Source organism: Mytilus galloprovincialis, chromosome 3 (assembly GCF_965363235.1).
Source record: "Mytilus galloprovincialis chromosome 3, xbMytGall1.hap1.1, whole genome shotgun sequence".
Lineage (NCBI taxonomy): Eukaryota > Metazoa > Mollusca > Bivalvia > Mytilida > Mytilidae > Mytilus > Mytilus galloprovincialis.
In genome coordinates this window covers 97,216,374-97,244,168 of record NC_134840.1, presented here as the reverse complement: position 1 = coordinate 97,244,168, position 27,795 = coordinate 97,216,374, and the positions used below count along the sequence as shown (strand labels likewise).

Sequence of the window (27,795 nt, the reverse complement as noted above, 5' to 3'; positions counted from 1 at the left end):
TCATAGACATTTTGAATGGTTGGACACTGCTATTTATTTAGCATTATTCAGAATTTGATTGAACTGGTCAACAAAAAATCCAAAAAACAATTTTATTATCCCATTAACAATACTGTGATTATTATCTCTTTAAGTTTTAACAATTACTTTACAAACCAAATACTTATTTATAAACTTAAAGTGTCAATTGGAACAAGGGGGTATATAATGACCACATTGATATTTCTTATTGCTAAATATTTGTTCCACTCCATCAATTACATCAAAAGAATTTAAAAATTGAACCTGTAGGCACATATTTTATTTACCTAAGATTATTACCTGGGAAGACTTTGGTATGTGACCTGCCATGTACTTATTGTTAATAATATTTACTTTGATAGGTCAAAATAATATGTACCTACATATAAGAAGCCGAAAAATTTCTAACTTTTTGAGTCTTTCATCTGAAAATAAGGGATATATAAATCTGAATGAAGATAAATGTTTTCCTTTTTTTGGCTTGAAAATTTTTTTCTTAAAAAATTAGTCTGTGTAAAAAATCTTAAGAATGTACACTTTTTCTGAATGTATATGGATCAGGAAAGGTAGCCGATATTTAAACTCAGTTCATTCATGAACATGACCATGATGAAATATCTTCAAAACTGTGTAATGTTATAAATTCCTTTAAATAAAAAATAAACCCAACTACATCCCTCAACTATACTTGTATGCACATCTTTCATTGTCTTTTGAAAACAAAATACTGGCCTACAGAGTTCTGCAAATCTTTTTTCCCTGGTGGTCCTTGAAGAAAAACTGCTGGTTCTCACTACTATTTCTATTACAAAATACCAAAATTGTGTAGATTCTTTGTTAAATCCCTTGGACCACCACTTTTTGAGAATTCTGGGCCTACAAAGTGAACTCAGTTCCTGTGTAGTACTTCAAACACCCCAAAATATATATTTATTGAACATTTGTAACCTTCTTTTTATGTCAGTGCAGTCAGCTGAAGCTTAGAATTTGTCAAATAGCTATTTTTCATTTACTTTAATTTTTATAGTCTTATACTGTTGATTTGATATCAGATATTTTCCATGTTATTTCTGTACAAAACTCTAGGTCTTTTTGGCAGACAAACAAGTTGACAGAGTTATTACTCATGCTATGAAAGTAAACTTGGCCATCATTTCATTTGTGTTGACTGTACTACTGGCTTTACAATAATCTCTTTCCTATTTTCATAGAAGAGTCTGCTTATTTTCTTAAGGTATATATACAAATATACATTTAGCATGTTTAGGTACATTTGTAGTCAGTATTTTACACATCTAACATTATGTGTTATATTTCTTTAGAAAGATATATTACCTACAATCGTTTGGAGTGAGTTATATTTTTTTTTAAAAGATGACACCAGACATTCAACCAATACACATGTTTACAGTTTATAAATTTTGTTGCTAGGAACAAATAAAATTGTAGCTAATTCAATTCTTTCTTGATTTAATCAAAAGTTACTATTTACATTTTTTTTTAAAGATTGCTTAAACAGAACTACTTGTTAATCAAAAGTCAAGACCCTCCCTCCCTACTTTTAAGTATTACAGAAATAAGGGATGATTTAGTAGGTATGTCTCATGTTAGATCATGTCTATAGATTGGATTCTCGGGTCCAGGCCAACTTTAGTAGACCCTCCCATTTCATGATTACAGATATAAGGGTTATGAGGTAGTCTGTAAGCCTCAGATAATGCTGGGGTCTAAGTACCTTAAACCTCCTCTTTAAGAGTCAGTTTTCTTTTTTCTTTGTACAAAATATATTAATTCAGTTTTAAGTAGGTAGTCTTGTGTCTAGGTCAACTTATGATAATTCTGAACCTCCCAAAAGTCCCATCTTTCTGTGAAGTTTTCTTTGTAGAATACACATATATATAAGTTATGGTTTAATAGGTAGTTTTGTTTCAAGGTCAACTTAAGGCCCTCCCCTCTTTCTTTGTAGTATGTACAGATATAAGTGAAGTCTTGTGTCTAGGTCATGTAGGTCAACCCTCCTCTCTGTGAAGTTTTCTTTGTAGTATACACAGATAGTAAATATGATGTAGAAGATAAGTATATTCAGTGCTGTATGATAACAGATGCACCAGGTACCACATCTGTTAATTATGTAGATTTCTATTTTCCCAGCTGTTCCCCACATTCTATGAATGAATGTATCATCTTTGTAATGATGATATTAGTTTAATTAGCTGATAAAAATGTAATTATTGAATATTGCATTGTCTGCAGAATTGTACAATAGTGAATTTATTTAAAATCGGGTCATTATGGCTAGTGCTTTTTAAGTTTCAATGAAATTAATGGCCTAAAAAGAGGGAAAAGGGGGGAGGGGGGGGGGGGTGATCTGGGCATTTTATCCCCTTGAAATTATATTCAAAGGCTATAAGCTGAGATAATTACGAATTACAAATCAATTGCAAACTGTATCTTTACAACAAACTTAATTGTTCCATAGATGTAACACCTATATAACATCTATGATTATGCTTAATATTTCTAAATGTAATATTTATTTCAAATTTAATTTTAGTTCTTTATGGTAAAAATTTTAATTTGAAAAAAACCAATCCTTCATTTCACCTAAAGAAATTAAAGCTCAATAAAATTATATCTAAAATTTAGTTTTTCTGAAGGTGGAAAAGCAATCAAATTTATGATTTTGTTTCTTCATTAAAAAATAATTCCTATAAATTCATGAAATTTAAAGGAATACAATGTATAAATTCTTTGATATAAGTTCATTGTCATTGTTATTTAAATAAGAATCATCAATATATTGGAGGGGATATTAGATTTAAATCAGTTACATGTAGATTATAAACATAAGTAAAAGTTTACCAGATAGATATTTAATTGACCTGCCGTGGTGAGTAATATTTGGCAGAATAACATTTAAATAGATAAGTAAATTTGTCAGTTTCTCAGTCAGCCTGAGGATCATGTGATAACATGGATAAGTAAGTATGTAAAAATTGAGGGAGAGGCATTTTACAACATGTAGGATACAATTTGTTGATTATTTCATATGTTGTTTTGCACTTTATAAATGGCTACAAGGTATTGTTGTGATACCAGACTTCATTGGACTTTTTTAGGCCACCCCTTAAAAATGATTGTTGTGGGGGCTACACTTAGCTGAAAACAATAAGTAGGTAAGCAATTGATTATTCTATAAATTTATAATTTGTTTCTTTATTATATATACCGGTATATATATATATATTTTTTTTCAGAGCAAATAGTAAAAAATTAATCAAAATTTTGAGGTTATTATTTTAAGGGATTGCACTCAATCAACCTGAATATCATAAAATTCTCTCCCCCCAGCACCTATCTGTTCCAACTTTTTCAAAGTCTAAAAATGTAGTTGGACTTCTGTCCATTTAATTAATAAAATTAAAACATGTTTTAACAAAAAAAAATAGTAAATAAAATTATTCACCCCAGCCTCACTTCAAAACAAAATATGACCAGAATCTAAAATTCTGTTATATTGGCCTAAACATTCTAAATGAACTTTCATACTATTTTTTTAGGGCCTTTATTTTTGTATTTACACCAAGATGTCATTAAATGAAAAGGGATATACCCTTAGTAACATTTGTCATGCTTTTCAATAACATATGATCAAATCGCCAAAAGACCCCCCCCCCCCCCCCCCCCTAAATTATTGAAAAGAATAAAAAAAATCATATTCTGCATAGACAATAATATCTTGGTGTAAATTAGAATGATAACAGATTGTGCTAATACACTCATAGGTGTATCTAGCGCATATTGTCACAGCTGTTAAATGTGTGTTAGTCTGCATACTTTATAGATAGAGCTGATTCTATGTCATAATGATAAGTTGTGGAAATTTCTTTAATGTGTAATAAGACCCATTACAAGTTTGTTGCAGTTCTCTTTTATTGATTAAGTCTGATTAAGTTAAGACTTGTATTACAACATAATACAATACAATGAATTATATATACACTTTAGTCTTTTTATACTGTAGAAATGTTTTCTTTATATATTGAGATCCCTGCAGGTACCAACATTTCCTCTATAAGTATTTGTCTTAAAAGGCAATATAGGAAAGGTGTACCGACGAAATAAGAGGCTTCTAAACACATAAGCTCCAAATGAAGCTTTCGTTAGTAGAATTTGTCTTAGTAACCTACTTTTTTTTGTCAACGGAAACATGGGTATAACATGTATTTTTATGCCCCACCTACGATAGTAGAGGGGCATTATGTTTTCTGGTCTGTGCCTCCGTTCGTCCGTCCATCCGTCTGTGCCTCCGTTCATTCGTCCGGTTAAAGTTTTTGGTCGAGGTAGTTTTTGATGAAGCTGAAGTCCAATCAACTTGAAACTTAATACACATGTTCCCCACGATATGATCTTTCTAATTTTAATGCCAAATTATAGTTTTGACCCCAATTTCATGGTCCACTGAACATAGAAAATGATAGTGCAAAGTTCAAGTTAAAGTTTTTGGTCAAGGTAGTTTTTGATGAAGTTAAAGTTACATCAACTTGAAACTTAGTACACATGTTCCCTATGATATGATCTTTCTAATTTTAATTCCAAATTAAAGTTTTGACCCCAATTTCACGGTCCACTGAACATAGAAAATGATAGTGGGAGTGGGGCATCCGTGTACTATGGACACATTCTTGTTATTGACTATTTTGAGCAACCCAGAAACTCATTAAAAAAACATGATAACATTCAGATGCAATAATATGGTTCTCAATAACAAGCAATCACTGTAGCCAGATATTAAGTACGAGACTACACCTATAGTTGCAGTAAGTTGGGTATATATTAAGTATGAGACCACCTATAGTTGCAGTAAGTTGGGTATATATTAAGTATGAGACCACCTATAGTTGCAGTAAGTTGGGTATATATTAAGTATGAGACCACCTATAGTTGCAGTAAGTTGGGTATATATTAAGTATGAGACCACCTATAGTTGCAGTAAGTTGGGTATATATTAAGTACGAGACCACCTATAGTTGCAGTAAGTTGGGTATATCTGCATTTCTGAATATCATACTCTGGGTGCACAGGTTTTAGCTAGTGTTGTGTTGAAGTTTTGACAGTTTATATTGTAAGAGGCATTATTTTGTATAATTTTGTTTTTATATTTCAGGAATGGGCTAGTCTCACTACTAATGGCCATCTGCTGAAACTGTTCCCACTTTGTTCCCGTATAGATAGAAATCATGGCTAATGAGGTGGGTATTTAAAACTGAAACACAAAACTATAGTACTACTTCTCTTCTTTAAAGTTTTTTATAAAACATGTCTTTACCTCAAATTTTCATAGGAGCTACATTTATTTCAAATTTATGCTATTATGAGTTTTATAGTTTGCTACTGACCCCCTATAAATATATAGCTACAGTTCCATAGAACTCTATACTGTGGATTCATTATTTTTTGTTTGTTGAAACAGGTGTACCACGAAATTAAATATTTAACAAATTAAAAATTTGCTATGGGCTTGTATGCTGACTTTGGCATAACCACAAAATTAAAAATCTACAAACATGCAAGTTTTCTTTAATCCACAAAAATTGGTACCCATGAAAATAAATGAAAATAGTATATGGATCCGTAGGGGGTCAGTTGTGAACTGTATCACACATTTTAATATTGTATGCAAACATTTAAAAAAAATCAATAATATAAGTCATAGACACTCATTACACAAATGGGAAGCTTGTATTTATTTTTAAAGAATGAATAAGCACACATTTATGACATTCTTTCAACAAATCAATTTATAAATATCTTTGTGTTTCCCATGTATTTTTATTGATAAAAAAGCACCTATGAATGTCTGTATGTTTTCTTAAAAAATAAATAAATACATATATGTTATTAGTGACAACATCTGGTCCATATAATCAACTGAAAAATGTTAACTTGTATATTGTATATTCAATGTGTCCTGTGCTATTGGTGTTTCCATTGATATGTGTTGGATAATAATTGTCATGGATATCATTGGAATAATTAACATCAAATTTAAGTGTTGAACTATATTCAAGTTTCCTACAGGCTTGTTTAATTTGTAAATATAACGTTCGTCAAAATTGTGATATCAATATAAGTATGCATGAAAAATGCAATTTTTGTTGAGTCAGCAGAAAGAAATCTAATCAATGGTACTATTTTGTGGTATTCAGGCTTCTGCAGAGTTGTTCCTTGATATCCTGACCAAGGAGGAAAGGGAAGCATTACTGAATAAAAAGATGGAAGAAATAAGAAAAAAGAATGATGCCTTAAGAAAAAGACATGAGGTAATGTTGTTATGATTAGTCTTGAACAATAGTATATTTGGAATGAGCTGGTAGCTGACCTTTAGGAAGGATTGATGACAATATTGCAGAAATCTTTTTCCAAATTTTAAAGCACTTGGTGAATACCTGAAATAGGAATGTTTCTTTGTCTCAGTGAAATTTGGACAAAAACTTAGGTCAGGATTGAAAAATCATGTCAAGAGACATGCATTGTGCTAGTATTTCAGCAAAAAAATTACTTTATATTAGTACCTGTATGCTAGTCAAAATTGATTCTTGATTTTTGTGATAATTTTGTTTTTTAGGGGAAGTTTGGGGGGTGGGGTGGGGTGGGGTGGAAAGGATTTACATTGAAAAACCTAGTATATATAGGTTAAAAATTTACAAATTTTATGAAACAGCTTTTGTGCTAGGGGAATCATTGTGGTTAAAAACACATTGAGACAGTTACTTATACATTTTTCATAGGATTACAATAAAAATTGAAATTTAGAATTTAATTTCAAGTGATTGAGGATTTAAGGTGCCAAAAAAGATATAAATTGGTACATGTATTATAATTTACTTTTTTTCTTTAAAAAAAATCTGTTTTAATTCAGCATTAATATATAATAGTTAACTATTTATATTTGATTTAATTTCTTAGGAAATACAAAAAGACAAGAAAGTAGCAGCTTCATTGTCCAAGCCATTGCCAACTGATCTCTCCGGCAGTAACTCACCTACGAAAGAAAAACAGGTAATTTCCCCCACAGATATTACACAACTTTATCAGAAGAAACAAGTCAATCCTTGAACAGGTTCCAGAATAGTAACCAGGGTTGCAATGCATCCAGGAAAAGATAGGAAGTATAGGATATATATCTTTGCCTGAAAAGGGCATGAAAAATATAAAAATGCAAAACAAATCATTGAAAATCATTGATAATTAAATTGAATTATCTCCCTTCTGCTCATTGATTCGTTCCTGGAAAATTGGTATCCATATGTGTTAAACTGGTACTCATGAGCCAATTTTGTACAGATTGGACGACTTGATATACCTGTAGGTGAATCCTGGTCTCAATTACACTTGAGCAAATGGTCTTTTTAAAAATGTTATTTATCAAGTTCAATTTCAACCATGACATAAGAACCACTGTCCTTGAAAACCACTGATAATGCAGAAAAATGCTGGGACAACCGTTGAATTTCATGTCTGAAAAAAAGTTGCAACCCTGAGTAACCCTAAAAAAAAATTAGCTGACTGAAAGAAGACTACTTTAAAATACAAAATAATTAAGAAATAAAATCACCATATATGCAAAACAAAATAGCTGCCTTCTTCCCAACAAATTTTACAACAACCATATTCTGAAGCTCACTTAACATCTTAGGGCACTAAGCCAACTGTTCTAGGGCCTTAAAGGGAGTCAAGGTCGTACCCCCATCACCATCATGATATTGATAAACATCAGAGTAAAAATGTAATTAAAATGTGTTAGAATGTAATTCTTTAAGGTTCTGTTTGCAAATTTTGATTTCCAAGAATTGTTTATTTTTGCAGACATATCCAAATGACAGAAAATATACAGATAATATTGACCAGCCCAGGAAAAATAATAAACCTGCTGGAAGAGGGAAGCCACGCCCTAAATCAGGGGGAGATTTCAATCATGTTCAGGTATATAATCATACTGACGTAAATTTTATCTGGTCCCTATCCTTTTTTTACAAAATATGAGCTGCTTTGGATAGAAATTGACCATATGTAAATGCATATCAATACATCTGTTATCCTTTTTGGGGGGTTGACAAAATCTCGATGAAAAGTCTGCAACTGTTTGAAAATTTGGTTGATATAAGAACACTACTAAACAGTCCAAAATATTATCATTTGTGTGGTATTTGAATGTTACAAAATCAATCAAAGTTGAACATGTATAGGTGCACTTGCATAAGGTCAATCAAAGTTGTACATGTATAGGTGCACTTGCATTAGGTCAATTTCTATCTCATGCAGCTTATAAATATATAAACAAATTATGAAATACAATTTTACATACTTTCAAAATAATTCTGTAAAGAATTCTCTTCCATTGCGATCATTTAATTGATATCTTGTTTTTCAAATATGCTTAATAATTTCAAAAAAAATATCAAGGAAACATTTTAAGATAGCAAACATAAATGTTGAATGTTACAGGAATTTTTGCATTATCACATGTACCCCATAAATGTAATAAGGAAAAACTGAATATTCCTAACATGCCTTAACTGTTCCAAAGTTAGATGTTTAATCAAACTCTTTTAAGATTGAACTTGTTGTGTTTTTAAAACAATCACATTTCATAACTTTCTGCTCCCAAATTAAAATATTGTCCATTTTAACAGTTTGCTTTGGAGCTTTTGAGGTGCAGTCGGGTGTATTATGTCAGCATTGTAGATAGCATATAGATATTTTACTAACACTATGAAATATAAATTAGTTTATGCATTTAGTTTCATTTAACATACCTATGATTGTACCTTACTATGACAATAAAATTGAGAATGGAAATGGGGAATGTGTCAAAGAGACAACAACCCGCCCAAATAAAAAACAACAGCAGAGGGTCACCAACAGGTCTTCAATGTAGGGAGAAATTCCCGCACCCGGAGGCGTCCTTCAGCTGGCCCCTAAACAAATATATACTAGTCCAGTGATAATGAACGCCATACTAATTTCCAAATTGTACACAAGAAACTAAAATTAAAATAATACAAGACTAACAAAGGCCAGAGGCTCCTGACTTGGGACAGGCGCAAAAATGCGGCGGGGTTAAACATGTTTGTGAGATCTCAACCCTCCTATGATTATAGGTTAATCTTGTAGTACCAATTGGTCAGACATTAACATTGCTGTGGAACATTGAATTCCAAAAAGGGTCATTTCATGCAAACTTGCTTGCCTGTATTATGGTACAGGAGGTTGGAACTTCAAGAAGGCCAGGTTAATTCAAATACTTTAAAACTGTACTTGCTCAAATAATTATGAGAAATAGTTAAAAATGGTTGGTATCAAGTCAGAATACTGTGAATTCATTTCTTTTTGGAATTTTGGCAACAACTGTTTTTAGTGGATATTTGATTTTATGGTTTTGACATAGTTTGCCTATAGACAAAATTTCCTTCATAAACATTATTAGAACAAGTGTTTTTTTAATACCCATGAAGCAAAAAATACACGAAAATTGGTTACCTACATTAGTCTTTTTGCCAATTACTTATTTGATTCTGTTTATACACATCTTATAAACAAATTACTTCCCTTTGTCAATCGTAGACTGGTTTTATACCCTGGCAAAGCATGATGAGTTGAAAGTGATGTATATCAGTATTTTTTTTATAGTGAAAAATAACTTCTGGTATCAAAAGTATTTAAAACATGTAACTTAACAACAAATTATAAACAATAAAGAGTTAATCTTTTACTTATGTAGCGATTAGTATTCCCATTAGCATGCTAGTTTGTTAAACAACCCTTTACTAATAATTAATATGATTGCATGGATGTACTAACTGCACGTTTTCCTTGGTTTAGGATATGCATATAACTAGAAATTCTGAGTCCAGAAATGTGCAGCTAAAGGATGATAGTAATCGATTTCAGAATTCTGGAGACGATGAGTATAGATTTAGACAGGACACACCTAAAAGATTTAGTTTTGGGGAAAATGATAGACCACAAGATTTCCGATTCGGAGAACATGATGACAGAGATGCTAGTCCTGAACATAAACATTTCAATAACGACAGACGAGGAGGTGGAAATCGTAGAAACTTTCGCGGTCGTGGATCAAGGGGAGGAAGGGGTGGCAGTAATGATCATTACAAAGAGAACAGATCTGATGATTTTAACAGGCAGGACTCTTGGAACAGTAATGAGGATTATCATGATAAAAGGGAATTTCGTAAAAGTGGTGATTTTAGCCACAGACAAGATTCTCGAGGTCGGGGACGAGGGAGAAATGACTACAACAGGCAGGATTCTAGGAGTAGTGGTGAAGATTTCTATGACAAACGTGACTTTCGTAACAGTGGTGAATTTAGCAGACAGGACTCGAGAGGTAGAGGTGGTGGGAACCAGTACAATAGACAGGGATCTAATGGGAACAGATACAGTGGGGAGTTTAAGAGGAACAGCTACCACGATAACAGGGAACAGTTTGATGATTCAGAATTTGATCAACCAAGGAAAAGACCACATGGTGGGGCACAGGATTATCATGACGATAGACCTGAAGTGAGTTTAATTAAGACCAAAATCTCCAACAACTGCCTCTTTACTGGTCAGTCATGTCAGTTGAGAATAAAAATTGACCAATTTAGTTTTCCAGTTTATTAAACTTGACCAGAAAATTATACAGGCCAAGTATTTCTGATTCAGTTTAAAATGCTGCAAACAATTTTGCTTGCCTTTATTGTTCTGTTTTTGTTTTTTGGAATGAAACATTGTTGAGGCATGGCTACGTTTTGTTTTCATGGCAGCCGACATTGCTTGTACCTTTTCACTTGCTGAATTAAAGTTCAACTAATCCATATCTTGAGTAAGAGGTTTTGAAAATCAATAAGAATTTGTGGTACCTAAAGTTCAAAAACGAATTGAACATTTTAACTTTTATTCTTTCAGAAAATCATGATGGTAAAATTGAATTTGGTTACTGTTTCTAATTAAGTACTGTGAATTCAGAAATTATTTCAATGTTTTTATTATTTCGAAAAATGCAACAGGGTTATAATTGCAATAATTTGAACTCATATTTTTTGAAATATATTTTATCAATTAACAGGATTTTTCTCAATATCACAAAATTTAAATCACATTTTAGTCTAAAATGACATAAGTGCAATAATAAATGCACAAAATTTCTGAAATTTCAGTAGTCAATCATGTTTAAGTTCTTTTTGTTAATTATTCTGTCATGAAAATTTGTTTGATGTACTATATAACTATAGTAATACATGTATTTTAAAAGTAATTTTTTGGTGTTGGCCATTTTATTGAGTTTTCAGTTCCTTTTATTGGTTGAATATATATGCATTTATCATCAATTAAATTTAAGATATTGGCTTTGACACTTACCCTCTCTTCCATTGGAGAAAAAATGGATTGAATGTTTGAAAAGTCTGAAGACATAACACTACTGGGATAAGGTGCAAAATAAAGCACATCTGAGATCTGGTACTTCGTTGTCTCTTCTGGTAGAGCACTTTTCATTTTTAACCGGATTTTTTGTGACAAAAATATCGGTTATTGATTTGGGGATGTACGGCGGGCGGTCGGGCGGTCGGGCGGCAATCAAATGTTGTCCGTGCATTAACTCATGAACTGTTCAACCAAAGCTTTTAAAATTTTAATATGTTATTACTGACAACTATACCAAGGTCAAGTTCAATAATGGCGATTTTGACTTTTACCTTTCAGGAGTTATGGTTCTTGAAATGCGGCAATAAAATGTTGTCCGTGCATTAACTCATGAACCGTTCAACCAAAGCTTTTAAAATTTTAATATGTTATTACTGACAACTATACGGAGGTCAAGTTCAATAAATGCGATTTTGACTTTTACCGTTCAGGAGTTTTGGTTCTTGAAAGGTTGAAAAATGGAGTTTTCAGTCGTGTCCGTGCATTTACTCATGAACTGTTCTACCAAAGCTTCCCAAATTTTAATATGTTGTTACTGATGACAGAATGGAGGTCAAGTTTAATAATGACGATTTTGACTTTTACCGTTCAGGAGTTATGGTTCTTGAAAGATTGAAAAATGGAGTTTCCAGTCGTGTCCGTGCATTTATGCATGAACTGTTCTACCAAAGCTTCCGAAATTTTAATATGCTGTTACTGATGACAAAATGGAGGTCAAGTTCAATAATGACGATTTTGACTTTTACCGTTCAGGAGTTATGGTTCTTGAAAGATTGAAAAATGGTGTTTCCCGTCGTGTCCGTGCATTTTCTCATGAACCATTCAACCAAAGCTTTTGAAATTTTAATATGTTGTTACTGATGACAAAATAGAGGTCAAGTTCCATAATGACGATTTTGACTTTTACTGTTCAGGAGTTATGGTTCTTGAAAGATCGTAAAATGGCGTTTCCATTCACGTTGTTGCATTTACTCATGAACCATTCAATCTAAGCTTTTCAAATATTATTATTTCAAAATGTTGATACTGATGACAAAATAGAGGTCAAATTTGATATTGATGATTTTCACTTTCACCATTAATCAGTAATGATATCATCTGATATTGCCAGGACACAAATAAATGTAAATAAATCCGGTTTGCTGTCGTTGTGACAGCCTCTTGTTTAATTATAAAAGTCAAGACTTGAGAACCTCCAATTATGTACATATAAACTTAATACAGATCTTAAGCAGGACCTTTTACGGAAATTCAAATTGTCTATATAGGACCTTATATTATTTAAAGGAAATTTCAATGAGAAATCAATTAGACATGCTAGAGGTTAGCTTACAGTCTGCAACGAAAGACAAGTTTTTTACATCATGTGCAATATCATGAATAATTCTTGTGCTTGATATAGAAAATTTGTTATTCTTTGTACATTTACTTTCTTGGTTTACCTGTACCAAAGAAATCCTAGAAAATTAGTATCCAATGAATAATAAGGATTCCACTGTACATAAAACTATTATCTACTCAAATACAGACTATTACTGTCAGTTGGTACAGGGGCGGATCCAGCCATTTTTAAAAGGGGGGGTCCTAACCCAGGACAATGGGGGGGGTTCCAACTACATGTCCCCATTCAAAAGCATTGATCGTCCAAAAAAAGGGGGTTTAAATCCCCAGAATCCCCGCCTCTGGATCCCGGCCTGTGGTATGTGAGCCAATGCAAAGTTATCATCAGAATATTCCAGCAACTTTAAAGTCTCTTTTTACTAAAAGTCTTATTATTAAAATTGATTGTAAGTTATACTGAAATGAAGGTGACTTGTGTTGAAATTTGTAAGAATTTTTGGGAAGAACTGCTGGATTTTAAGAAGTTGCAGGATATTCTTTGGTCACAACAATTGAATATTAAAAATAGAACAATGTTATTTTGAATATAATAGATTATTGAACTGAAGCAGATTTTGTGCTTGATCAGTGTTCTTCCTGGAGACTTGTAGCATAATGGCATTAATTTTTTGTCGAGCCTGGGACTTTTGTCGCAGAAAGCTCATCATATGGATAGTGATCCACTGGCGGCGGCTACGGTGGTGTTTTCTTACTTCTTAAAAGCTTTATATTTTAGAAAACTGAAGACCTGGATGTTTTATATATATATATGGATGCCTCATGTTACGAAGTTTCTGTTAGTCACATTTCCAATGTCCTTTACCTCATTTTCATGGTTCAGTGACTACTTGAAAAAAAGTTAAGATTTTTTGTAATTTTAAATTCTCTCTTACTTTAAGTAATAGGATAACTGCATACCTTGCAAGGTCCTCTGGCCCAGCAGACAGTTTTCACTTGACGTCGACCTCAATTAATCGATCAGTGAACAAGGTTAAGTTTTGGTGGTCAAGTCCATATCTCATATACTATAAACAATAGGACTAGTATATTTGGTGTATGGAAGGACTGTAAGGTGAACATGTCCAACTGGCAGGTGTCATCTGACCTTGACCTGATTTTCATGGTTCAGTGGTCAAAACTGAAGTTTTTGAGTTTTGTTTTTTTTTTTCTAATACAATATGCAATAGGTCAACTATATTAGGTGTATGGAAATATTTTATGACCTATATCCACAGTATTTTTTACCTTGACCTCATTTTCACAGTCCTTTGCTCAATGTTATTTTTTTGTGTTTTGGTCTGTTTTTCTTAAACTATAAGCAATAGGTCAACTATATCTGTTTTATGGAAAAATTGTTAGCTGTACATGCCTGCCTGGTATGGTTCATCTGACCTTGACCTCATTTTCATGGTTCATTGGTCAATGTTTAGTTTTCTTGGTTAATGTTAAGGTTATGTTACAGTTGTAATAAAGCTTTATATTTAAGACTATCAGCAGGATATAAATGATAAGTAAAGAAGGCGAGACATTTCAGCGTGTGCACTCTTGTCTGTAATTTGTTAAGTTGCATTTGAGTCCATTTCATAAAAAAAAATACCTATTTTGATAAATATCAATGAAACTTCATCACTACAATGGTCAGTGTAAAATGTTCAGCATCAATTTTATCAATGATAAGTAAAGAAGGCAAGACATTTCAGGGTGTGCACTCTTGTTTTACCACATCACTATCTGTAAGATTTTATTATAAAAGGTTTAATAAACATTGTGCTATGATTTTAGTGAAACTTTAACCCCATGTATGGAAATACAGGGGAGAACACTGTAACGGTAATGAATCATATTTTACTTATTATATTTTTGACAATTACTTTTCAGGGACCTCCTCCAGATCCTTCCTACAACTTTTTGTCAGACAGATCAAGGGAGGGAATGCAGCATAAACAACAAGAAAGATCAGATAGGAGAGAACCTCCTAGAAGACACCCCAAAAATTTTGGTGGTCAGGATTTTAGCAATGTGAAGAATCAAATGAAAAATGTCAAAGAAAGACAGGTAAGTTATTCTCAGTGGAATTGAAGAGTTGTCTCATTGACACTAATACCACATCTTCTTATTATACCCCCGCTTTAAAAAAGGGGGGTATACTGTTTTACCTCTGTCTGTCAGTCCGTCCGTCCGTCAGTCCGTCCGTCCGTCCGTCAGTCAGTCCGTCCGTCAGTCAGTCCGTCCCATGAAACTTTCGTCACATTTTTCTCAGGAACTACACATCCACCCTTTCTGTAATTTGGTATCAACATTTATATATGTCAGCCATACCGTGTGATGCGTTTTCAGATTCATCACTTGACAACTTCCTGTTTACCGAACACTTGTCTGATTTTACACACGATAGCCAAGTTGAAAATTTTCGTCACATTTTTCTCAGGAACTACAATACAAGGATTTCTGAAATTTGGTTTAAGGATTTATATAAGTCAGCTATACCGTGTGATGCGTTTTCAGATTCATCACTCGACAACTTCCTGTTTACCGAACACTTGCATATTTTTACACTATTAATATTATCCACTTGGGGCGGGGGTATCATCAGTGAGCAGTAGCTCGCAGTTTCACTTGTTTATATTGACTATATTTTAAAATCCTCTCCTCTGAAACCACTAGATTAATTTCATCAAAATTTGGGCTAAATTCTTCTTACATTATATCTTCATTATGTTTACCTGGTTTCTTCATTTGTGAAAAAGGAAGGGGGAAGGGGGGGATTATTTCCTAGCCAATATCTGTACATGGGGGTCAGTGGCAATTGATCTAAGTAGTTCAAGAATAGTTATCTCTAGACAGTCAACATTGAAAATAACTCCAGGCCTGCTTGTGGTAGGTATGTTAACTTTGACTCTTTTTCTCAATTGACTAGAATTGCAAAAACTTCTGTTGTGGATCAATGTAGAAATTAGATCAATTAAAATACAGTTAATGTTCATATAATCACATAATTTTGATAATCAAAATCTATTTGATTATGTTCAAAGTCATTAGAATTGTTTTAAGTTTCTTTTAAATTCAAAAGAAATACATAAAAGATATGTTTTATGTTTAAGGCAGAGAATTACTTTTTATGGTAACTCCATTAAGTATCCATTATATATCTATGGAAATGGCATTACTGTGCAAAATTGCTTTTCATGTAAATGTCTTTTTGTATGTAAAGTGGTGTGTTTTTGTCGAGCCTTCAACTTTAGTCGAAAAAGCGAGACTAAGCGATCCTACATTCCGTCGTCGTCATCGTCGGCGGCGTCCACAAATATTCACTCTGTGGTTAAAGTTTTTAAAACTTTAATAACTTTTTTAAACTATACTGAATTGCTACCAAACTTGGACTGAAGCTTGTTTATGATCATAAGAAAGTATCCAGAAGTAAATTTTGTAAAAATAAAATTCCATTTTTTCCGTATTTTACTTATAAATGGATTTAGTTTTTCTGCGAGGAAACATTACATTCACTCTGTGGTTAAAGTTTTTAAAATTTTAATAACTTTCATAAACTATCCTTGATTTGTACCAAACTTGGACAGAAGCTTGTTTATGATCATAAGATAGTATCAAGAAGAAAATTTTGTAAAAATAAATTTCCACTTTTCCGTATTTTACTTATAAATGGACATAATTTTTTTGCCAGAAACAAAACATTCACTCTGTGGTTTAAGTTTTTAAAATTTTTATAATGTTCTTAAACTATCCTGGATTTCTACCAAACTTAGACAAAAGCTTGTTTCTGATCATAAGATATTATTCAGAAGTAAATTTTGTAAAAAAAAAATTCACTTTTTCCGTATTTTACTTATAAATGGACTTAGTTTTTGGAACAGTTAACATTACATACAGTCTGCAGTTAAAGTTTATAAAACATTTATTAGATTCATAAACTATCCTGGATTTTTTTACCAAACTTGGAAGCTTCTTTCAATCAAAAGACAGTATCGAGAGGGAAATTTTTAGTGATGTTTTTCCTCATTTTTGTTGAGTCTGCGATTAACAGCAAAAGTAGGCGAGACACTGGGTTCCGTGGAACCCTTATGATTTTTTTTATGTAATTTCAGCATATTTCAAATTTAGTTTAAAAAGTTTGGAAAGGTTGTTGTTTAAAATGATTTTATGAACAAGTTAAATATTAAAAATTGAATGAAATCACAAAATGGGGTTGGTTGGCAGTTTTAATATCTCAATTCATTTTCATTCACATAGTACAATTTATTGCAATTATAATGAAAATCTGAATGATTCCTTGAGATATGGTATTGCAGGTTTTAATGTAAAAAATATATTTTCTGAATTTTTTTTTTGTGTGTTATTTTTTAGATTTTTCAAATATCAACAAAATTTCACAGTAATTTGGAATTGAAGGACTTAGGGTTAAACTTAGTTTTGTAAGAAGTAAGAACTTGACCCTTTCCTTTTATATCTAAACAAAAGATACATAAAAGGTTGTCCCCCTTTTTAATTGAAACAAAGGATCTCAAAAACATAAATAAAGGTGCTTTTTCAATTGCTTTCTTCTACAGAATAGAAATGGACCTCCTAAATCAAAGTTTGAAATGACCGTCACTATGACAGGTAAAGAAAGACGAGAGTATTTTGAATGGAAAGCTGACAGAGATCGTGTAGATAATGCAAGGATAGAAAGACAAAAATCTTCTTCTGGAGAATGGAAACGAGAATGGGATAAAGAAAAATTTGAGTAAGTAACAAAACAAGGAATTTAAGGAGAAAAATTTAACTCTAGAGAACATCCAATATGTAAGATTAAAAATAAATTGTTTATATGTATATGGCCTTTAAATCATAAACATTTAAGTACATTTTTCATACTCAGCTCATCAATCAATCAATTTAATTACTGGAGTTGAAGATTTGATTCCTTAATTTGTATTACAAGAATTCAGTGAAGACCAAAAGTCACAGTCAGTCACAAAAAACATAATCTTTATCTCTAGAAAATGAAATAAACAAGAATTTGTCCATAGTACACCGATGCCCCACTCGCACTATCATTTTCTATCTTTAGTGGACTGTGAAATTGGGATTAAACTCTAATTTGGCAGTTAAATTTGAAAGATCATATCATAGGGCACATGTATACTAAGTTTCAAGTTGATTGGATTTCAACTTCATCAAAAACTACCTTGACCTACAAAATTTAACCTGAAGAAGGACGGACGGACTACTGTTTGTCTTTTTTTTGGTGCACAGGTATTGTACATGTTGATTTTACTTATTTTGTATAGTTCCTAACTTCCTAGTTTGTTTGTATTCTATTCTACATGGTCAGCAATTTTCTATATATTTTTTTTAGATCCGATGAAGCGAAACAAACAGAACCAGCAAAAAGACCAGGTAAGGAAGCATTATGAATTGAAACCACATTCCCAATTCAGAACTAAAGAACTCAGGGTCATTTCATGGCCGTGACCAAAATATTGTGATACCATTGACTTTATACAAATCAGGTTTTTTTCAAGCTTGAGACTTTTGTCGCAGAAAGCTCGACATAAGGATAGTGATTGGGTGGCTACAGCGACAGTGGCACTGGTGGCGTTAGCTAACTTCTTAAAAGCTTTATATTTTAGAAGATGAAAGACTTGGATGCTTCATACTTTGTATATAGATGCCTCATGTTACTAAGTTTCCGTCAGTCACATGTTGAATGTCCTTGACCTCATTTTTCATGGTTCAGTGACTACTTGAAAAATAAAGTAAAATTTTTTTGGAATGTTAAATTCTCTCTTATCATAAGTAATAGGATAACTATATTTGGTATGTGCTTACCATGCAAGGTCCTCATGCCCATCATACAGATGACACTTGACCTCGACCTCATTTCATGGATCAGGGAACGAGGTTAAATTTTGGTGGTCAAGTCCATATCATCTTAGACACTATAGGCAATAGGTCTAGTATATTTGGTGTATGGGAGGACTGTAAGGTGAACATGTCCAACTTGCAGGTGTCATCTGACATTGACCTCATTTTCATGGTTCAGTGCTTATAGTTAAGTTTTTGTATTTTGATCTGTTTTTCTTATACTGTATGCAATAAGTCTACTATATTTTGTGTATGGAATGATTGTAAGGTGTACATGTCTAGCTGGCAGGTGTCATCTGACCTTGACATTTCATGGTTGAGTGGTCAAAGTTAAATTTTTGACTTTTGGTCTTTTTTCTATTACTATATGCAACAGATCAACTATATTTGGTGTATGGAAATATTTAATGATCTATATGTCAGTCGCACAGGTTTTATTTGACCTTCAACTCATTTTCACCGTTCATTGTTCAGTGTTTAGTTGTTGTGTTCTGGTCTGTTTTTCTTAAACTGTAAGCAATAGGTTAACTATATTTATTGTATGGAAGAATTGTTAAAATGTACATGTCTGCTTGGCATTGTTCATCTGACCTTGACCTCATTTTCATGGTTCATTGGTCAATGTTTAGTTTTCTTGGTTAATGGTTAATGTTAAGTTTATGTGACAGTTGTAATAAAGCTTTAGAATTGTTGTCTGTTCTATGGTCGGGTTGTTGTCTCTTTGACACATTCCCCATTTCCATTCTCAATTTTATTGTTGTAGGATTACTGTAGATTCATTTATTTTTGTGGGTACCAACTAAGGGGATTGTTTGTATCATGGGTTTCTCAAAGTCACCATATAATCACACAGCATTCTAATGCAATTAGTTTGTTATCCTGATTTTCATTGGATGTTGACAAATATTCTGAGAGGATTAGATTCCACATTCTACCAGTCTGAACTAAGAAAGCCACCATTTTGAATTCTGATTTTTTTTTAGGTATGTAATTTTTAAAAAAGATAAACAAGGTAGTCACATTTTGAGTCTTAAAATCTTCTTTTTGTCTATATTGAAACCAATATGAAGAGTACGGAAAGTAAAAATACGTTTAGTATTCATGTTTGACATCCAGAGTATACATATGAGAGCACATTGTTTAGATGCTAAAGACAATGCAACAGTTTCACAGACTTTTTCATTTATGCCATTTTTAAGCCAAAATATATATTAAATGACATTTATTTTAATATGTGGCATTAGAATGGAGATAACTATATTGTATTTTAAGCTTGGCCATTGTAAAACTTACTGTTGCATTCGTTTACCTATCTCCGCTCTGATTGCTAGGTAAACTTAGTTCTGACAGTAAAATCTAAGTTTTACGAAGGCCAAGCTTAAAATACAATACAGTTATCTCCTAAATCCTTTAAACATTTAAATTTGTGTTTTCTTTGCACCCACAAAATCCATGAAAAATGATATCCACGAATGATATGAATTCACAGTATTCATTGTTTTATTTATATTTTTAAAAATAAAATTTGTAGATTGAATATACATATTTTTTTCTACTTTCTTACATCTTTTAAGTAATGTCAATGCTATTATTAGAGGTCAATATGGTGAGTTTTTGTTTGAAAAGTATATAAATGGTTCATAAACATTTTTTATCACAAAAATATTAATTGAGGAACTAGAATCTACAGATATGGTATATACTCAGAAACCAGTGATTTGTTACAAAGAAATAGTAAACAGTAATTAACTTTCAGATCAGAGGAATCGTTAACTAATTATGATGCAATGATTAATCGATCCTAGAGATATGATATTCACTGAGGCCAATAGCCGAGGTTTAATGTGGTATCTCTTGGGTTTATAAATAATTATAAAACTAATTCCCTATGCTTTTAGCCAATGAGAAAAGAGATATTTTATAGTCATATAATAATATTAAATATGATTTCTGGTTAAAGCTGGTCGTATTGGAAGTGGTCGATTTGACCGAGGTGAGATGGACGAGCGACATAAAGGTACAGGTACAATGGCATGGCAACTTTACCATTCATGTTTTTATTTAGCCACATTTTTAATAATGAATGTAGAGCATGTGACCTTTTTATAATCACATTTTTAGGCTCGTTTATTTTGTCATCATTAATTTGTAATTCAATTTATTATTCCTCATACTTCATATCAGTTTGGGTATTAGATATATTCAGTAATAATCAGTTTTAATAAGCCTTTCCTTAAAACAAATCTAACAGCTTTTCCTAAATTACATATACGGCAGTGGCTTTATATCTTTATAAAACAATGGAAAATAGTACAGATAGGAAGATTGCTGTAAGAAAAACATCATTTTAAGCATTTAGACATTTGCAGTTGTTTAAAGCAGCTTATACTTGTGCTACGGAAAGTTTTGAATTTACATTGAGATGCTTTGTTCTATATTGAAAGCCTCACTGTGATTTTAAGATGAAGAACAGCAATTTAACCCCTTTTGTTTGCTTTTGATTTTGTCTAGTGCATGTAGAGATTTTGTGTAATGAATGAATATCCCTGATCCTTTTTCTTCCATGTATGTTTTGAATACACTGGGGGAAAAAAATATTTTTTTTATAGCTTGCTGTTTGTTTTCATCCTTTAATATGAGCCAATTCATGGTGCAAAACTAAATGATTAAATTGGTAATTCAGTCCTTGTTGATGATTCATATCATTCATACTTGTTTTTTTTTATATTCTATTTTTATAGATTAGGCTTTTAGTTTTCTTGTTTCAAATTTGTTTAAAAAACATTATGATGGAGTTTTTTATTGCTTTTTATACGACCCAAAATTTTTTTTGGGATCGAATGGTATGATGTTGTCTGCGTTGTCTGCATCATCTTTGTCCAAAGACACATTGGTTTCCGGATAATAACTTTAGTTTAAGTTAATAGATCTTCATGAAATTTTTTCAGAAGGTTCAATACCACAAAAGGAAGGTTGGGATTGATTTTGGGGATGATGGTCCCAACCGATTAGGAATTAGGGGCCCAAAAAGGGCCTAAAACAAGCATTTTTTTAGTTTCAGGATAATAACTTGTATAGAAGTTGACCAAGCTTGAATATTGTGACCAAATTTGCCCCAACTGTTCAGGGTTCAACCACTGGGGTCGTATAAAGCTGTGCCCTGCGGAGCACCTGGTTACTCTGGGGTATGAGTTTTTGTCGAGCCTTCTACTTTTGTTAAAAAAAGCGAGACATAGTGATCCAACATAATCAATTTAATAATAATCAAAAGATAGTATCTAGAGGAATATTTTTATTAATTATTTTCCTCATTTTTTGTTGAGTGTGTGATTAACAGCAAAAGTAGGCGAGACACTGGGTTCCGCAGAACCCTTACAATTTTTTTTATTGTTGAAGGCAGTACGGTGACCTTTATTTGCTAATTTTCATATGCATTCAACAATGGAGTTTAGAAGAAAGCAAACAGTTTTGTCAAAGTAGGATGACATGTCTTCCTGAGACTATTTGGCTAGTACACAGCAGTGTATATTATATTATCCCCATTTCATTTATCTGATATGCATGTTATATTATCTGCCAGATGTTAAGCAACAGTCAGTCAATCAAAGTTTAATTTTTATATGAATTTGAATATTTTTTCTTATAATTAGCACATTTTAAAAATTTTATCTATAAAAATTTGAATTAAGCAGAAAAAGTCATGATGATATAAAGTTAAGAAATGGATTTTATTTTGCATTGAAAGCTGTAAATTTTCTTCAGTCTTTTATGCACATTTTTGGCATATTAATTTAAAGTATTATTTTATTGAGTTGGAGAAGTGGGTAATATTTCTATGGAAATGAGGAACGGTCTTTTTTTATGTATGGTTTATACTGCAAGTAACTTATTAGAAATATTCAGTAGGTGTTTTCTTAGTATGTTTGTTCCACAACAATTTAGTCTGACTTTGGTAATAAATCTGAAGTTACGAAAAATAGTTTGAAAAGTATTTTTGATATCATCTTTTATTCCCATTTTAAACAATTTCTTATTTTATCTTTTTCTTAGCTTCACCAGAAGAGGCTCCTAGGGTAAGTTCAGAAAAGGGACGTCAACGACCAGAAACACCGACGAAGTCACGAGGAGAGCCATCACCCAGAGGACGAGGAAACAGACATCCTGATACCCCACCAAGAATGGCTGCTGGGCGTGGCAGAGGCAGGGGAAGGGGTAAAGCCAAGTCTGCCAATGAAGCTAAACCCCAGAGAGTAAGGTCAACATCTTCAGGTGATGATCGTGTGGTCAATTGTGATTCAGACTTACTGGTCATCAAATTAGATAATACACCTGGAGATAACAGTGTTGAGGTGGAATATTCTGATGGTGAAACCCCAGTGAGGAAATCTTCAACCGTTAAACAGAAAAGGGGCGAAGCAACTGGTACAGCTACTCACGGAGCTCAGACAGAAGAGTTATGGTGGGATGAGGATGATGATTTAACGATGAGTTTGATTCAGGATGGTTTGGAGGGGGATGATGTCCTGGAACACAGACCTCTCTTTGATGATGGGGAGCACAAGGGGGATGAAGATACACGAGATCTTGTTGTTGGTGAAGATGAGGATGAGTGGGAGGATTGTGACGATGACTCATTCTACTCAACAGAAAAGAGTCAGAATTCAACAGATTCAAGGGAAGGTTACCATGGTAATCAATTGACAGTTAATACTCAGCTCAATCCAGATGCACCAGAATTTACACCTACATCTCCATTATCATCACCCAATTCAAGGTCACCCAGAGAAAAACGCTTAAAAACAAAACATGGACAAAATGGTCAGAGATCAAAGGCAGAGGAACAAAACAAAAGTAGCTCCAAGAAAGATGAGGATAAAAAGGCGGGACAAAAGTCTAAAACAGGTCAGCATGTTTCAGATAATGAAACAGCTAAAGACCAAAAGGGAACAGAAAAGAAAAAGGAAGGTTGTGAAAAAAATGGTCTAGACACCACTGACCAAAAGGTCAGTGAAGACACTAGTGGTCAGGAGGCCAAAGATGGAACTGATCAAAAGGTTAGGAATGACACAGAAGTGTCAAAAGGACAAAATGACCTCCAGGAAGGAGGCAAAGTTGAAGTGGATAGTTCAAAAGAAACTGATTCACTTATAAAATCCAAGGAGGATTTAAGAACTTCATCAAGTAATGATGATGATAAGAATCAAAAAGCCCATTCAGAAACTGCCAGTAAAGGCGGAGACAACACCTCTGCAGAGGGTGTTGTAACAAAAGAGGTAGAAACCTCTGGATCTGTTAGTGGTGAAGATAATACCACTAAGCAGGAAAGTGTTAAAGACGCTTCCAAATCAGAAGGTGATTCTGAGGACACCACATTAGTTGGTGACAAAGACACTACATCAGTTGGTGTCAAGGATACCACAGAAGTTGATGTCAAGGACACCACAGAAGTTGGTGTCAAGGATACCACAGAAGATAATGTCAAGGACACCACAGTAGTTGTTTCTAAGGACACAGCAAAAGTTGTTTCTGAGGACACTACAGAAGTTGTTTCTAAAGATACTTTAGAAGTTGGTGCCACAGACACCAAAGAAGTTGATGCAGAGGACACAAAGACCAGTGATGACAGCAGTTCAGGAGCTGGCACCATGGAGCAGATGGCCGACACAAAGACCAGTGATGACAGCAGTTCAGGAGCTGGCACCATGGAGCAGATGGCCGACAAAGAGACTAATGAAGACACTGTCAATGATAAAATTTTAGAAGGTAAGAAACATCAATATTAAAATAATTAATATGTTTTTTGTGCAAAGATATAATGTTGAATAACTTGCTCATGACTTTGGTCCCAACTTGGTCAAAACAATTTCAAAATAATTGGTACTGGTATTTGGTGCTCATCCACTAAGGAAAGGCATTTGGATTAAGGAGTAAGAATGGTTGGCTCTCCAGCTTCTCCCCCAATAAAAAACTGACCGCCATGAAATAGCACAATAGTGTAGTGCATTAAACACCAATCAATCAGTGTACACAGCAGGGGTCATGATTGTATCACATGATCACATCCTGGGTCATGATTGTATCAAATAAACATGATCACATCCTGACAAAGCAGGGGTCATGATTGTATCAAATAAACATGATCACATCCTGACATGTGAACAAAGCAGGGGTCATGATTGTATCAAATAAACATGATCACATCCTGACAAAGCAGGGGTCATGATTGTATCAAATAAACATGATCACATCCTGACAAAGCAGGGGTCATGATTGTATCAAATAAACATGATCACATCCTGACAAAGCAGGGGTCATGATTGTATCAAATAAACATGGTCACATCCTGACAAGATTGTATCAAATAAACATGATCACATCCTGACGTGTGAACAAAGCAGGGGTCATGATTGTATCAAATAAACATGATCACATCCTCACATGTGAACAAAGCAGGGGGCATGATTGTATCAAATAAACATGATCACATCCTGAAAAAGCAGGGGTCATGATTGTATCAAATAAACATGATCACATCCTGACAAAGCAGGGGTCATGATTGTATCAAATAAACATGATCACATCCTGACAAAGCAGGGGTCATGATTGTATCAAATAAACATGATCACATCCTGACAAAGCAGGGGTCATGATTGTATCAAGTAAACATGATCACATCCTGACAAAGCAGGGGTCATGATTGTATCAAATTAACATGATCACATCCTGACAAAGCAGGGGTCATGATTGTATCAAATAAACATGATCACATCCTGACATGTGAACAAAGCAGGGGTCATGATTGTATCAAATAAACATGATCACATCCTGACATGTGAACAAAGCAGGGGTCATGATTGTATCAAATAAACATGATCACATCCTGACAAAGCAGGGGTCATAATTGTATCAAATAAACATGATCACATCATGACATGTGAACAAAGCAGGGGTCATGATTGTATCAAATAAACATGATCACATCCTGACATGTGAACAAAGCAGGGGTCATGATTGTATCAAATAAACATGATCACATCCTGACAAAGCAGGGGTCATAATTGTATCAAATAAACATGATCACATCCTGACATGTGAACAAAGCAGGGGTCATGATTGTATCAAATAAACATGATCACATCCTGACAAAGCAGGGGTCATGATTGTATCAAATAAACATGATCACATCCTGACAAGATTGTATCAAATAAACATGATCACATCCTGACAAAGCAGGGGTCATAATTGTATCAAATAAACATGATCACATCCTGACAAAGCAGGGGTCATGATTGTATCAAATCAACATGATCACATCCTGACAAAGCAGGGGTCATGATTGTATCAAATAAACATGATCACATCCTGACATGTGAACAAAGCAGGGGTCATGATTGTATCAAATAAACATGATCACATCCTGACAAAGCAGGGGTCATAATTGTATCAAATAAACATGATCACATCCTGACAAAGCAGGGGTCATGATTGTATCAAATAAACATGATCCCATCCTGACAAAGCAGGGGTCATAATTGTATCAAATACACATGATCACATCTTCACAAGATTGTATCAAATAAGCATGATCACATCCTGACATGTGAACAAAGCAGGGGTCATGATTGTATCAAATAAACATGATCACATCCTGACATGTGAACAAAGCAGGGGTCATGATTGTATCAAATAAACATGATCACATCCTGACAAAGCAGGGGTCATGATTGTATCAAATCAACATGATCACATCCTGACAAAGCAGGGGTCATGATTGTATCAAATAAACATGATCACATCCTGACAAAGCAGGGGTCATGATTGTATCAAATCAACATGATCACATCCTGACAAAGCAGGGGTCATGATTGTATCAAATAAACATGATCACATCCTGACAAAGCAGGGGTCATGATTGTATCAAATAAACATGCTCACATCCTGATGTGTGAACAAAGCAGGGGTCATGATTGTAGCAAATAAACATGATCACATCCTGACGTGTGAACAAAGCAGGGGTCATGATTGTAGCAAATAAACATGATCACATCCTGACGTGTGAACAAAGCAGGGGTCATGATTGTATCAAATAAACATGATCACATCCTGACGTGAACAAAGCAGGGGTCATGATTGTATCAAATAAACATGATCACATCCTGACATGTAATATTTGCCACAGGGCATGGTTCATCTCAATTGACCATTATCATCATGACGAATAAATCATTTTCTTATAAAAAGGACTTCTGAACTCATTTATTTTCAAGAAACAAACAGTTCATTGAAACAAAGTTCCATGGTTTGCTGTAACGAAAGTCTGTAAATTCAGATATTTTATAATATTTTATTAGTTTTATTAACCGGATTTTTGTGACAAAAATGACGGTTATTGATTTGGGGATGTACGGCGGGCGGCCGGTCGACCGGGCGGGCGGCAATCAAATGTTGTCCGTGCATTAACTCATGAACCGTTCAACCAAAGCTTTTAAAATTTAAATATGTTATTACTGACAACTATACGAAGGCCAAGTTCAATAATGGCCATTTTGACTTATACCGTTCAGGAATTATGGTTCTTGAAAGATTGAAAAATGGAGTTTCCAGTCGTGTCCGTGCATTTACGCATGAACTGTTCTACCAAAGCTTCCGAAATTTTAATATGCTGTTACTGATGACAAAATGGAGGTCAAGTTCAATAATGACGATTTTGACTTTTACCGTTCAGGAGTTATGGTTCTTGAAAAATTGAAAAATGGTGTTTCCCGTCGTGTCCGTGCATTTTCTCATGAACCATTCAACCAAAGCTTTTGAAATTTTAATATGTTGTTACTGATGACAAAATAAACAATAAAGGTCAAGTTCAATAATGACGATTTTGACTTTTACTGTTCAGGAGTTATGGTTCTTGAAAGATCGTAAAATGGCGTTTCCATTCACGTTGTTGCATTTACTCATGAACCATTCAATCTAAGCTTTTCAAATTTTAATATGTTGATACTGATGACAAAATGGAGGTCAAATTTGATATTGACGATTTTCACT

General features: G+C 33.3%; 1 protein-coding gene across 8 annotated transcripts in view; it reads left to right on the top strand.

Annotated features, from left to right (window-relative positions):
* Positions 1-27,795, top strand: part of LOC143069489 (uncharacterized) — a 42,440-nt gene that overhangs the window by 6,372 nt on the left and 8,273 nt on the right. The window contains exons 2-12 of one of the 8 annotated variants that reach the window (XM_076244159.1): positions 5,189-5,273; positions 6,231-6,344; positions 6,991-7,083; positions 7,891-8,007; positions 9,907-10,608; positions 14,770-14,946; positions 17,454-17,629; positions 18,245-18,285; positions 20,714-20,776; positions 22,804-24,324; positions 24,355-24,516. In XM_076244159.1, the coding sequence (XP_076100274.1) occupies positions 5,262-5,273; positions 6,231-6,344; positions 6,991-7,083; positions 7,891-8,007; positions 9,907-10,608; positions 14,770-14,946; positions 17,454-17,629; positions 18,245-18,285; positions 20,714-20,776; positions 22,804-24,324; positions 24,355-24,516 (3,178 nt within the window). In that variant the 5' untranslated portion in view covers positions 5,189-5,261. Of the gene's footprint in view, positions 1-3,111; positions 3,198-5,188; positions 5,274-6,230; positions 6,345-6,990; positions 7,084-7,890; positions 8,008-9,906; positions 10,609-14,769; positions 14,947-17,453; positions 17,630-18,244; positions 18,286-20,713; positions 20,777-22,803; positions 24,517-27,795 lie in introns of those variants that run through there. The other 7 variants (XM_076244161.1, XM_076244157.1, XM_076244163.1 and 4 more) reach the window with 7 other exon arrangements.